The 15,360-nt window shown below is 36.4% G+C and overlaps 1 protein-coding gene across 1 annotated transcript in view; it reads right to left on the bottom strand.

Annotated features, from left to right (window-relative positions):
• Nucleotides 1-2,848: 2,848 nt before the first annotated feature.
• The window catches only part of LOC121738413 (calcitonin gene-related peptide type 1 receptor-like), a 37,749-nt gene continuing 25,237 nt past the window's right edge, over nucleotides 2,849-15,360 (bottom strand). Inside the window, exons 8-13 of the mRNA XM_042130443.1 lie at nucleotides 8,591-8,709; nucleotides 7,106-7,179; nucleotides 5,801-5,907; nucleotides 4,400-4,510; nucleotides 3,787-3,859; nucleotides 2,849-3,003 (exon numbers count right to left, since the gene is read on the bottom strand). Coding sequence (XP_041986377.1) covers nucleotides 2,849-3,003; nucleotides 3,787-3,859; nucleotides 4,400-4,510; nucleotides 5,801-5,907; nucleotides 7,106-7,179; nucleotides 8,591-8,709 — 639 coding nt within the window. The remainder of the gene's footprint in view (nucleotides 3,004-3,786; nucleotides 3,860-4,399; nucleotides 4,511-5,800; nucleotides 5,908-7,105; nucleotides 7,180-8,590; nucleotides 8,710-15,360) is intronic.

Here is a 15,360-nt window from a genome sequence, read left to right as displayed (position 1 = left end):
GGGGGCGGGGGGAGGGCTACCCGTACCTCTCTATGCCCATGCTAAGACGATAAGAGGCTTAAAGGGTGTCTGGCAGTGGGCAGGAACTGTCAAAAATGTCCGGCAGTGGAAGTCATAATGTACGGGAAAACTTTCAGCTTTTATAAAATAACGTAAGTCTAGCTGTCGCTGCTTTTATATCACTGTGAAGGTTCCGTTTGGAGGTATTGCTTTAAGTTCCTAAAATTTAAGTAGCTTCCCTTAGAAAGATCTTAACTATTATTTTATTGAAAAATCGAACGAGGGCTATTTGCAATTCCTGTTCGACTCGGATCAGAAAACTTACCATGTTGTTAGGCTCGGCTTATATGCGGCCGCCCGAACGCGCGGTTTTGCGGCTACACTGCGAGATCACACGCAAATATATGTAACGATTTTGAATACCAGGAGTTACCAAACTTATTTTGTCTACTGCCCACTTTGCGACCAATTTAAAATGTATCCAGATGAAATAAATCACCCCCAAGCCTCTACCGTTTTTTTTCTGGAACCCACACCGTCCCTCTTAAGACCTTCAGCGCCCACAAGGGGGCGTTATGCCCACTTTGGGAAAGACTGATTTATATAAATGGCGGCGCGGTCGCGCTGTAGCCGCCAGACCGCGCGTTCGGGCGGACGCATATAAATCCAGCCACAGTGAAGGCTAGGCGTAACGCATTATTTGGCTATATTTCGTGACAGTTGTTGAATCTGTTGAAAATACGACATTGTAATTGCTCGATTCGACGGTACAAAACTTTTTTATATTATTTGTTGTTTGTGATACCTAGTATTTATAAAGAATGTACATTTGTAAGTATGATTTAGTGTAAGAATGTATATAATATTTGTGTGATAAATGATAATTGTATAACTGTAAATATGTATGGCGATAATAAATGCTTCAATTTGCGAATCGGTTTTGTTAATCAAAATATACTACTACTACTAGACTACTAGTACTAGATACTAACGCCTCCGTGGTCTAGTGGTATAGAGCGCGGCTCTTGACTCGGAGGTCGTGGGTTCGATTCCCGCGTTGGAAACATGTTATTTCCAAGTTTGGTTAGGACAATGCAGGCTGATCACCTGATTGTCTGACAAGTAAGATGCTCCATGCGTCGGATGGGCATGTAAAAAGTCGGTCCTGCGCCTGATCTCTCGCCAGTCGTGTCGGTCGTCCGTCCCACTGGGTTATGAGAGTAAAGGAATAGAGAGTGCTCTTGTGTACTGCGCACACACTAGGGCACTATAAAATTACTCCTGCGTAGCTGGCCTGGTTTCAATGAAACCGGCCACCGTCACCGAAACCGGTGTTGGGAGCTATTATTACTCGTACTACTAGATACTAATACAATCGATTGAAACGGTAAAACTTTGGAACGAACTGTCGCCAGAAAATTGCCGCTTATTATATATATATACAATGTGTCCCGACACCGGTGTCCGATCCTTTAAGGCAATTTTTCGACAAATTGGCTCTGAAATTTTTTCTCTCTCACGGTTGTAAAATGGCAGCCATGTTAGTTTTTCTCGGGCTTTCACACTAATCTGACCAGTTATACTTCTCATGTAAATATCCTATGAAGATAAAAAAGGTATCATATTTTGATAGCTAAACTTGTGCATGGACTATGCTTGCACAGGCAATATGTTATAAATTTCGTGGAGTTAAACATAGAAAAACCAAAGCTTAAGGGAAAAAAAATTTATATTTTTAATTAAGTATTATTGGCTTTTTGTGAAAAAATCTAGCGCAATAAACTGGTTCTTTTTTATTTTATGAAGATAGAGGAAATTCCTTTACTTCTATTCTCTAAGTCAGATAGTTTAGAAGTTATAACGATTTTCTTATGAAGTATTGGTCAGATTAGTATGAGAGCCAGAGAATTTATTTTTCAAAGGCTTGAGAAAAATAAATTATAGGCAATTTGTCAATAAAATATGCCATATTACATCTTAACATTAAAGGATCGGACACCAGTGTTGGGACACATTTAATATAATAATAAAAAAAAAACGACATTAATCAACATTTATTTTGCGTTTACACAAAATTAATGTATTTCATGCGATACTATTTTGTAGTAGGTACCTATAATAGTAAAGGGCCTGGATTAGGATGGAACAAGAACCGAAACTCGATGTTGTGGACTGAATACAGGAGGCTGAATGTTTGTTTTTGCTGTACTACTCGTGTGTACCTCTGCCTGCCTAGCATACGCCAAGGAGATATCTCACTCTACATGTTTTCTCGATGTTTGATGGTTTGTCTCTTCATCTCTATTGAACCTAGCATGACAAACATTTTTTCTCGCGTAGATCTATTATCGAAATAACACATTTTATAGAGTTTTGTCGAGATTTTGACATTATGAGACGAGTAGTTTTTAATTATCTCGAGAGTGAGATATTTCGTTGGCGTATGCTAGGCAGGCTGGTTTATGCTTTTAGAGCGCCTTCACATTACGTCGCAAGCAGTGCGGCAGCACTCAGCAGCGCTGCAGCCGCGCGACTTCTATGCAAAAGACAGTCGCGCGACTCTCTTTTGTATAGAAGAGGAAGTATTTGTTATTAGCAGTAAGTAGCATTTCGAGTGCGAAAATATATTTCCCTATGTTATTATGTTTGATGATTTTGGAAATAGGGTCAAGAAACAACTAAAATCATGAACACTGATTTATTAGTTAATATTAGTTATTATCGTGAAATTCTAGTAGAAAACATCTATTTGACAATAATTAGACACATACATTTATGTAAGTACACATTACGCTTTGAGGAATTGATACATTTCACATTTAATAATAAAATTGAGATTATTTTTACTTTATAAATTTAGTTGCTGTTTTGATGGCCTCGCATGAGTGGTCTTGGTGCTCTTGGTGCTTAGGTTGCCGCCGCTGCCCTGGCTGCCCTGGCCGCTACGGTTGCCGCGGCTCGTTCCCGCCATTTCTATATCATCGTCTTGTCGTACTAAACATGCTACAAGAAAAAAGAAACAAAATTAATAACCTCAGTAATCTTTGTTATAATTAATATTATTACCGCGAAAAATTTTCAGACTGTATATAATATGTTACTACTTCAACCTTAAACATTGAAGATGAAATTAGTATGGAACCTAAAAAGCAGGAAGTTGGGTTTTTTGTGTGAAAAAATGTTCCCGATTGACGAATTTCAGCGCAACGGGGTTGCGAGAGTCATGCAGTTAAAAATAATGAATTCAATTACTAGAATCTTTTAAAGCTATAAACAATCTATAGGGACTGTTTTACCACTAACTGATAAGTGCCGGATAGGATTTCACAACTTTTTTGACAGATTCTCCATGCTTCATCAGCTATCAAATTAAGTGGTAAGAAGTGGTGAAACAGGCCCTTTATTTCAAATTATAGAAATTATAGAAAAATAAAACTAGAGAGGTTTCCCGTTTCAAGGGACACCCGTTCCCAAATAAATTGTTTCAAATTTCAACGCTTTTCTATTGATATTCTAGTTTAAAAATATTGACTTTATTAATATTATTTTTTAGACATAATTCCTTCAACAGTCTCAGATTAATTAAGTCAAATGATGACAGACTGGCCGTGTATTATTCGTCTCAGTATATTTTAAGATTAAATATTTAAAAAAAAACTAAACTATCAACTCCATCTGCCCCTAACATGCAGGTACTAATAAAAAAGTGTCGAGGTCAAATCAAGGTCAAAAATAAGTATAATAATTAATAAGTATAGATAAAGATTAAGTATAGATGTACAGTACCTGGCAGATATCTTCTTACGAAAGCCCGCACTTCTACATTGGATGAGCTCAAAAACGCCGCAAACCAAATACCCTGAAAAAAAACATCAATGTTGTAAAAACCTAAAAGTCAACTCGTAATAAGTAAGGGCCAGGCCACAACACTGCGTTGCGGCGTCGCATCGTATAAGATAATATGTACGACGCCGCAGAACGCATCGTGAAAATTTTCGATGTAAAGAGTGCTATAATTGCTACCTATATAATTTTTTAAATAATTAAATAATAGAATCCTTTATTGAAAGAAATCAAAAAACGACATCGCATCTCATTTATGTGAGATGTTGTTTTTGCGATACGACGCCGCAACGCAGTGTTGTGGCCTGGCCCTAATAATAATTATAAAAAGGACTTTTTCTAACTGCATGTTAAAATGCCAATAGCTAAGTGTAATTTATACGTCTACAGTAAGTAGCGTGTAGAACATTATGATTATTTTATTTAGAATTACTTTTTGTTGGGCCATCGAATAACCCGGTCAATAAAAAAAATACAATATTTTTATTGTAATAATTGAAACTTTGATGAATAATAAAATAATTAATATTAAATTTCTTAAAAAAAGCTAGCTTACTTGACTGTTCTGTAGCAGGATCCAAACAATGTCCCAAATAACATTCTCATCGTTCAGCTCAGAGCTAGGTCTTAGCGGCAAAAGTAGCATCAGTATACCAAGAAGTAGGAGCTGAGAACAAAACAAACATTTTAGTCCTCACAGCTTGCTATGGAATTGAAGACGTGACTGGAAGCACACGATAACTTGAAAACCGGCGTGAAAAAGCGCTTGCGCTGTGTTTCGCCGAGTGAGTGAGTTTACCGGAGGCCCAATCCCCTACCCTATTCCCTTCCCTACCCTCCCCTATTCCCTTCCCTTCCCAACCTTACCTTCCCCTATTACCCTGTTCCCTCTTAAAAGGCCGACAACGCACTTGCAGCTCTTCTGATGCTGCGAGTGTCCATGGGCGACGGAAGTTGCTTTCCATCAGGTGACCCGTTAGCTCGTTTGCCCCCTTATTTCATTAAAAAAAAAAACTAACAGCAAAAAAATTGGCGTTTTTTGCTTAAATGGAGGCTTTAGGACCGGAAAAATGATTTGAAATAAAAAACTGCGCATTTTATGTATAGCCAGATATATTAGCCAGGCGATAAAGTAGACAAGGTTTGTTCAAATTAAAAGGAAAAAATGAGTAAAATATGTTCATACAACATGACTGGTGAGACATTTTCAATACTTGACGACGTGATATTTGGCTATTATATTAGATGAAAAAAATTATATCAATTGTTTTATTAAAAATAATATGAATAATTATTTACCCAACGCATGAACACTGCGCGCGGGAAGGAAAGCGGCGCGGTGTTTCTTTGATGGCACCCGCCGCCGCGCCGGCCGCATAGTATGCCTACTTGCCTAGCCGCGTAATTCACTCAGGATCCATGATTAATTTATTTAAAGGGAAATTTGGTAAAAAATTAAGTATCTAATTTTATTACATAATTAAAATGAGAATCGAGTACCGAGTACACTCATTAAGTATTGCAAATGTCTCACCAGTCATGCTGTATATTGCTAAATGTTACTTATCGTGTTCTTCCACTCACGTCTTCAATTAATCCCTCGATCGTGGATTCGTGGAAATCTACTGTTATCGCGGTCGAATGTGACCGCTTGGGAATCGGAATTTAACTCCTATTAATATGTAAGAAGAGTATTTTAAGCTAATGCATAGGTTTTATCGCGGGCTTTGAGCGCGGCGACCGAATCAAGAAATTCCGTAACGAAAAACACCTAATACCCTCATTTCGACCGGCATAGCGGTGTGGCGTTACCAGACTTCGGTATGGCGTTTGTCTAGACGTATGAAAGTATGCATAAGTTGATAAAACGCTATGCAATAGCTTGACGGTGCCATACCACACCTATTTTTTAAATTTCAATAATTAAACAAAATAGGTAATTAAAAAAAATACAAACCTGGAATAAAGATGCATGGGCTGCTTTTAAGCTGGCCACTTTAGTACTTTCGTTAGTGCCCTTAAGTATGTCAGAAGTAGTTTTACCTAACAGCCACAATACTACCGCTGCAAAAAAATAATATAGTGTAAGCGCTGCGCTAGGTCAACGTATTGAACTGGCGCAGGAGCCCAACGCAATATTGTGAAACCAGGGGTTCCCAATCTTTTCAGCCTACTGCGCAGTAACACGTCGCAATATTTTGTCACGGCGCGGCGCCCTCTCTATTTTTGTATCTGTTTGTAGTAGGGTAGAGTATCTAGATCTATTACAAAAAGATACAAAAACAAAACACATTTAATGATTATAGTTAGGTTAAGCAGTTAAATGATAATTGACAAAATATTTTATCATCTACCTGCTTTGCATTATTATAAATATCGTAATTTAATTTTATAATATTTGTGGATTCGAATAATGATGGAGGATCGACTCACGGCGCCCCTCTTGCCTCTCCACGGCGCACCAGGGTGCCGCGGCGCACACTTTGGGAACCCTTGGTGTAGACTGTAGAGTATGAAATCATGAAATGTCGCATCCAACTTATGGCCAAGTAGACACTTTGACCCATAACGCTGGCTAAATCATGCTTTTGTAGGATAATAATAATTAATCAATCGACTTTTTGACGCATATTGCAATCAGTATGTAACAGTATCAATCAGTACAACTCTTCCCCTACAAAAAATTGGTCACCAATTATTATTATTATCGGATCTGGAGGAGATAATATAATGTTGTTATCAACATATTGTCAGTCTGACGGTTATATTTTTGTATATCTGATAACCGCTGAACCGATTTTGCTGAAATTGGACTTGGAGATACTTTGAGTCCCGGGAAACGATATAGGATACTTTTTATCCCAAAAATATGCTGTTCGCGCGCGATAATTGATTTTTTTGCGCAACAGAGTTGCAGGCGTCATCTCTTTCTTATAAGTCAAGAATCTTGAACTTTGGATTCATCGTATTAAATTAATTCGGATTCGGTTAAACTGTTCAACGCTTCTTAGGTCATTGTATAAGCGGGCCCCTAGACGACCAATTTTATTGCGCATTATTCCGACCGTCTACGCTTGATATTGAACACGCCCGCCTTTCAATCTTATTGTCAAATAATTTTTTTAATAATATTGTTCAATGATATTGTATAATAAAATTGATCGTCTAGGGGACCACTTACAGACATACAAAAGTGACGATTAAAAGTGTATTTTAGATTACATAATTTTTTTAAAGAAAAAAATATGCTATTAATACTTACAGAATGAATATATTACAACTATGGTATTAGGCAATGCTAAAATAATACTGCTATTAACTTGTCGAAGCCAGCAACTGAAAAACAATACTCTGATTAAAAATAAAAATATTTCGTGTTTAGGTCACAGAACGCATTTAATGTACCGTCGAGGAAATTGATCCATATAGGCAGCTGACAGACGAACGTCATTAGGTCGGATCATGTCAATTTAATGTTAAAAATTGTGATCTGTCGGCTGTGTTTGACGTAACGCGACCAAACTACATAGGTCCCCCATCTGCCTAGGAATCAACTTCTCTGATAGTACCTCTAAGTCCTACTCGAATTCGATGTTGTAAAAATAATGAAGACGGAGTACTATTATATCTAAAGAAGACTAATATGATGACACCGTGATAGTTATATTTTATAGCCCTTGGAAAAGTCATTATTAATCATTCTGATTTCTAATACCTCTTGGTGCCATGATACTCAGACGAATATTAATTAATTAACCATAAATTATTATGTCTACTATTTTGACTAAGGTTGGGTTGCACCAAAGGCGTGGTTATAGTTAAAGTTAAATATGGCGTCCAAACACCCCATATTCTCATACGACATCTGTCAATTTTTCCGGTTATAGTTAAGGTTAAAGTCAAAGTTAGTTGGTGCAACCCAGTCTAAAGCCCCTTACAATATCTATACTCTTCGTTGAATTAAAGTAATTTTGACTAAAGCCCCTTACGAGTACCAATGAGTTTCTAAAATACTAGAGTAGCAATGTCTTACAAAAGATTCTCAGAAATGCGTAACCACTTTTTTGTTCAAAAGACAATGTCAAGTCATATATTCGTTATGTCATTATGTATGTGAGATATGCCTGCAGGCATCTTCGAAGTGGCAACGCGTTGCTACCGTAAACTTCCAATCTATAGAGTAGCAATGTCTTACAAAAGATTCTCAGAAATGCGTAACCACTTTTTTGTTCAAAAGACAATGTCAAGTCATATATTCGTTATGTCATTATGTATGTGAGATATGCCTGCAGGCATCTTCGAAGTGGCAACGCGTTGCTACCGTAAACTTCCAATCTAGTTACGTTAGTAACATAGAATATCAGCCCCTTACATTATACCTGTTGATCTCTTCGTTGAATTGAAGTAAGTGTCTCTTACCGGCTTACTCAGAGATATTAATTATAATTAACCTACAATTAAATGAAGAGTTTGACACATAATGTATGGGGCTTATGCCAAAATGTTTGTATTAAATATTAATTTAAATTTAAGTAATTAATGTTCCATAATGAGTGCGGCAGTTAGTGTATCGCGAGTTTTGAATAGGGGGTTGTTCTTAAATTAACATTATAAGGGTTAAATCAGACCACAACGCGACGCGCATTTCTAAAGTGTGGATTTGACAGATTTGCAAGACGTCTCACACAATAATTGAAATCTGTCAATTCAGTACAAATTTAGAGATGCATATACGCGTTGCGCTTACCTGTCAGTATCCTCTAGGAAGTATCTGCTGGCGGTGTAGGTGGACACCACAACTAGAGGTGCACCCCACCCTAGAAGCCCGTACCAGAAGAATGGCCACATATTTTCAACAACAAGAGTCTGAAACAACGACGAACGAAATTGTATCGAGGAATCAGGGCCCTGATTCACCATGCCCAATTCGGACTCGGAATCTTCATCGCGCAACGTTCGTCGCTCTAGTCATATTGACCAATGGCCGGTAAAGTATCCGAATCCGAGTCGAACGGAAATCGGGAATCGCCATGCTGATCTATTGTATTTTTTTTCTTTATCAATACATCTATATCCATACATCCATACATATAAATAAAATTGGAGTGTCTGTTTGTAATATTGAAAGAACCGTTTTTTACTACATGCATATCTTATATCTTTAAACGAGCAATTCTTGTATATATATAAATATATAATTGGAATCTCGGAATCGGCTCCAACGATTTTCATGAAATTTAGTATATAGGGGGTTTCGGGGGCGATAAATCGATCTAGCTAGGGATCATTTTTAGAAAATGTCATTTTATTCGTGTTTTATCGAATACCGAGCAAAGCTCGGTCAAATAGCTTGTGAATCTATATACGATACATACATCAAAACAACATTTTTTACAATTTTTGTCTGTATGTATGTCTGTCTGTCTGTCTGTCTGTCTGTCTGTCTGTTTGTTCCGGCTAATCTCTGAAACGGCTGGAGCTATTTTGCCGGGACTTTTTTGGTAGATAGCTGATGTAGTAAGGTGTAACTTAGGCTACTTTTTAACCGACTTCCAAAAAGGAGGAGGTTATATTTTACTTTTTTCATATTTGTTAGCGGACTATCCATCTTTGTATTATTATACTATGTTGACACGGACGAAGTCGCGGGCAACAGCTAGTTCAAAATAAATTTACATTTTATCACAATGAAACTAGCCAAGCTGCGATGCAGATTTTTGGCGACAAATTCACTTAATACAACATACCTAACTGAAAACTTTCTACCATTTTCAACTAGATTGATTATTATATGCATTTGTCCCACTTTTTCGTATTAACCCGGCGTGAATGAGGTGAAAAATTATTGCACCAGCTATGAGGTGGGTATGACATACCCTAATATTGTATTGTCGGTTTCGGTAACTGGAGATTAATTTAGAGTAGGGTTGTTGAGGAAGTGATTATGAGGAAGAGGAGGAGGAAGAGGAATTGTCACGCGCAAATTTTGAGGATGCGGATGAGGAAGAGGATATTTTATGAGGAAGAGGATGCGGATGAGGAAGCGGAAGAGGAAGCGGATGAGGAAGAGGAAGATAGAAAATTATAAATACTAGCGGACCCAACCCAAACTTTTGTCCTGTCTGTACTTTGTACATAACGTACTAGGTACATACATTACACAAAAATTAATTAAAAGGGCATTTTCCAGTGAACCAAACTATGAATCTAAATTCTAAACCATTCTCAAAACACACACAATAAAGAATCATCAAAATCAGTCTAGCAATAAGGGCCGCGCTACATCGGAATGACAGCGGCGAGGCGAGCCGAGGGTTGCAAAATTACGTAATTTTACCGAAAACGCTGGTAAAATACGCGTATTTTACGGTAATTTATATATATTACGGTAAAATTACCGTCTACGTATGTATGCGAAAAGTATAGCGGGGGGTGAGAAGAGCGTGTAGTTGCAAGTTGCAACTTGCAACATACTTACGTTCGGCGGGGCTAAAATTTGAAGAATCATGATATGAATCATAATATGATTCATTTTTCTAAAATCGCAAAATGCAACTCTGCTTGCAATTGTTTTGACTGACTGCACTATACGTGCATTTAGTAAATTATGCCACGAAATCAAGTAAAAGTGTGGGATTATTTCCAAGTGCTAAGTGAACATGACAAAAGGAAACATGTGATGTGTATATTTTGTAATACGGAGTACAAAAATGCTAATGCTACTCGGATGACAGAACATTTTGAGAAGTGTAAAAAGTGTCCTAATGATGTTAAATTATTATTTATTAGTTATTTTTGCATAATAGTCATACGTTCAATGCCTTGGTAGTTATCCAGTTCATGAGAAATGAATTTACAGAACATAAGAATATTAAGTCTTATGTTTTCACCAACTTCAGTAATATTTGTCTGGACATATACATTTTGACTATTTCTTTTTTAAAGAAGACTGCAATTATTACTAACTAAAAAGGTAAAATACGATTTAACTCTTGTTAAATTGAATTTTACCCAATTTTACCGTAATTTACGTAATTTATTTATATTTTACGTAAAATATGGTAAAAAACCGAATTTTACGAAAGTAATATTACCGCTTTACATCCCTCGGAGCGCTTTCAGTGTCATATATATGACTAGCTGTTGCCCGCGACTTCATCCGCGTTAACATAGTATAATAACAAAGATGGATAGTTTTCTCCTTTTTGTTTTTGAGGTTCCTTATACAAAGGGTAAAAACGGACCCTATTTAAGCAAACGTTAAACGCGTCGTCAATAAACTTTCATGTTTCTAACTCAAGAAATGACGGACTTTCATTGCAACTTTCCACCCCTATTTCACCCCCTTGGGGGTAGAATTTTCAAAAACGCTCAAACACGTATCCAATCATTTTTATCAGTAACCCAAACATAAAATTTCATGTTTCTAACTCAAAAAATAACGGAGTTTCATTCAAACTTTCAACCCCAATTTCACCCCGTTGGGGGTAAAATTTCCAAAAACGCTTAAATACGTATCCATTCATTTTTAATCAGTAACCCAAAAATAAAGTTTCATGTTTCTAACTCAAGAAATGACGGACTTTCAACCCTTATTTCACCCCCTTCGGGGTAAAATTTTGAAAAATTCCTTCCTTAGTGGGTGTCTACTTAATAAAACAACCCTACTCACCAAATTTCGTGGCTGTAACTTTTACAGTTTTTGCTCAGCGATGATGAATCAGTCAGTCAGTCAGTCAGGGCATGTAATTTTATAAGTATAAGATTTTAAACTTTATCTTCATTATTGTAATACATAGTACCAATTGAGAAGTCTACGGCCGCCCGTGGCCGCTGTACTATGTATTACAAAAATGAAGATAAAGTTTAAAATCTTATGACACTGAAAGTGCTCGCGTCGCCGCTGCCATTCTGGTGTGTAGCGGCCCTTAGGCTGTTTAGACACACGCCGCAGCGGCGCCGCTGCAATACTCATCTTTGCCCTCAGGGAGAAACCACACGGGTGCGGTGCGGCACCGCTCCGGCGCCGCGCCGCCGCGCCAAAGCGTGATTGGATACGCGACGCGCATGCGCAGTGTAATTCCTCATAAATTCCTCTTAAATTTTGAGGAAGCGATAGCGGAAGAGGAATTTTTATTTTTATTTATGAGGAATGCGGTAACGGTTGAGGAACCCAAAATATTGCGGAACTTCCTCATTATGAGGAAGCGGAAGAGGAATCCTCAGCAACCCTAATTTAGAGTAATGCTATCACTACACTAAAGTTATCACTGTAATAATTAATTAACATAAAGCAAATTAATTTTTACAATAAAACAAGCACGTCCAATCATAAAAAAGTATATTTTTTCTATTAGTAACAAAGCGGTATTTTTATACGCACAAATCAACTTTGTTTAAAATAAAATAATAAAATAAAATAAAATCATTTATTTCAGGCTTCTGCGACATTACATTAAAAAAAAAATTGAAATTTTCGTTACATTACATTATAGTCATTACATTAAAATTACAATACATTTAAAATATATGATTAAGCAATTAAATTAAATTGAAATTTTTAAGTTATGTATACTTAATATAAAATAATCAAATAATAATATAATAAAAATAGATCAAAATCACAGTCAATCACCATATCTTTGTAAGTCTTGTATAAATAAATTTAAAAACATTGTATGCAATAGATTACTATTTAAAGTTAAATTAAAAATTGAACACTTATGAACTAAAATACATTTAGCAATACACATTAAATTAAAATTGTAAAGTTAAAATCATGTATAAATAAAATAATAAAATAAAAAATAAAAGTGTCAAAGTAGATAAAATAAAATTAATCAAAATGGCAGTTAATCACATCTTTGTATAAATTAATTTAAGATCGTTGTATGTAATAAGTGACTATTAAAAAATTAAATAAAAATAATAATAATACTAAACGTTATGCACTGCGCGTAACATGCATACTGCAGCAGTGGTGAACATAGGGGCAGTCTACTCGTGATGCTATCATCGCCAGGACGGTGTTGGAGCTGTCCCGCACGCGGCGCACCAGCGACGCGCACCTCTTGCGAATAGTCGCCTGAAAGCCGTCGGTGCGCGCCGCGGCGAACATGCCGGAGGCGCTACAGTAGCGGGGCAGCCCCAGCATCGCCCGGAATGCATTATTGTATTGGACTTAAGTTGATTGTTTAAGAACTTAAGGCTTAATATTTAAAAATTCGACAAATTGTGATCAAAATTGTAATTAAAATTAAAAAATAAATCACTCTCTTATCCACACCAATATTATAAATACGAAAGTATATGTCAGTCTGTCTGTCTGTCTGTTACCTCTTCACGCCCAAACCATTGAACCGAAACCACTGAAATCTTGCTTTTATGTCCCAGAAAATATGATTATGATAAAGGATACTTTTCAACCCGGAAAAATGTATGTTACCCGCACTATAAATGCATTTTGGCGCAACGGAATTGTAGGAGTCATCTAGTAATATATAACTTCAATTTAATATAAAATCAATAAATATGACTAAAGACAAGTCTAATATACAAATTATATGACATTCTATAATATACACACTTAAAAATAAAGAAACTTCATTATTAAACGCATAAAATTAAAAAATAACCGAAGCACAAAATAGTGACACCGACTATGAGGTCGGGTATGACGTACCCGCAATGCGTTTTGTGTACGGTGTATCTGGGGGCACGGCAGTGCCCCAGCCAAGTTTTTTAGCAAAGGCACGGTCGTACCATACTTTTCTCGAAGCGGTTCGCGGCTATTTCACACCCCCTTTATCTTTTAACTTAACAAAGCTAAGGATTTAGAATTTCGGTCACTAGGAGCAAGTATTAAAACTAGCTTAACTTCAAATCACATGAAATTTAAATAAATAGTTTAATAGTTACGGATGGTCAAAGTACTACATTTTGTCACTCACCGACTGACAGATCATCAAAATTCTAAGGTACTTCTAGCAGACTTAGAACCTTGAAATTTGGTACCTGAATAGGTCTTTATTCACAATGAAAGGAAAAATTATGAAACCAGCCAAGTGCGAGTCGGACTGGCATACATAAGGTTCCGTACCGTAAATTTGTATGGGAGCCCCCCTTAAATAATATTGTTATTTAATTTTTATTATTAATTATTAAAGTTAAAATACAGTTGAGTATTTTCGGAAATTTTCAATAACCGTACAGTTACCATTATGGATAAAGAGCGAAAAAGTTGTCACTGAGTAAACACTGCGTCTCGAACCTCCCGCTTAAATTAAAGTTCTCGCCCGCATTAATGAACAGCTTCAAGTGAATATTTCTGTGATTTAAAGAAGTTATCTCAAAAATCAATTAGCTCTGTTTAAAACAGCAATCAGTGTAATATTTCGGCATTAATTACTGTTTCATTTAACGATTTGACAAGTTATCAAAATATATTTTTTTAACTACCTACGTTACATCACAACAAATCAAAACAAGTGGTTGTCGACCATAGACAGTACAGTGTTGCTATAAGAAATTTCCAGTTGCCATATACATTATTCTGTTGCCACATAATATTCCGAGTTGCTAGACTAAAAGTCGAATTACCATACTAGAAAACTACTAATTTACTGAAGATGAAGTGTGATATTTGTGACTCCATATACACGGATGGCGTATTTTGCAATGGGTGTAAGCGAAGTATGGACTTTGGATGCGCCTCTATTTCCGAGTCTAGTTACCGGAAACTTGGATCTGATCGAAGGTTGATGTGGAGATGTCCACAATGTAAACTTTTAACAACTCCGCGTCCTAAAACACCGACTGGAGCAGAACCTGTCACCCTCGAAATGATTATGTTGGAATTAAAAGATATGAAGTCACAACTTATTAAGCTTCCTGAATTATTCGATGATATTAAATCAATAAAAAATGAAATTTCAGAACTAAAAACAACTTGTGAGTTTAACAGTTCCAGGAAAGATAACTTGGAATCAAAGGTCTTGGACATAGAAAAGTGTGTCATGGATTCTCAAAAATCTGAGTCGTCTATTCTCAATGACCTGACGCTACTCAAAAAAGATAATAGCGTCCGAGAGCAGTGGTCTAGGATGAACAACGTTGAAATATAGGGTTTTCCAATCAAACCAAATGAAAACCTTTTTGACATCATAAGCTCCATATCTGCTGTTGTTGGATATTCATTCCCAAAAACACAAATAAATTAAATTGCTCGTGTCCTATCACATGGTTCCAAGTCCAAATCAATAATTGTGAGTTTCATTAACCGATTCATTAAAGAAGAATTTATTGCTGCTTCACGGGCGCATAAACAAATTTACTTAAAGAATATCGGATTCGATGAAGAAGACAAACGTATATTTATTAACGACCATCTTATTCCTGACCAAAAGAAACTCTTAACTAAAGTAAAAGAATTCTCGCGGCTTAAAGGATATCAGTATGTTTGGGTAAAATTTTGTAAGATTCATATTCGAAAAAATGATAAGTCTCCTGTTCATATTA

Source organism: Aricia agestis, chromosome Z, assembly GCF_905147365.1.
Source record: "Aricia agestis chromosome Z, ilAriAges1.1, whole genome shotgun sequence".
Classification (NCBI taxonomy): domain Eukaryota; kingdom Metazoa; phylum Arthropoda; class Insecta; order Lepidoptera; family Lycaenidae; genus Aricia; species Aricia agestis.
This window is presented reverse-complemented; position numbering and strand designations above follow the sequence as displayed.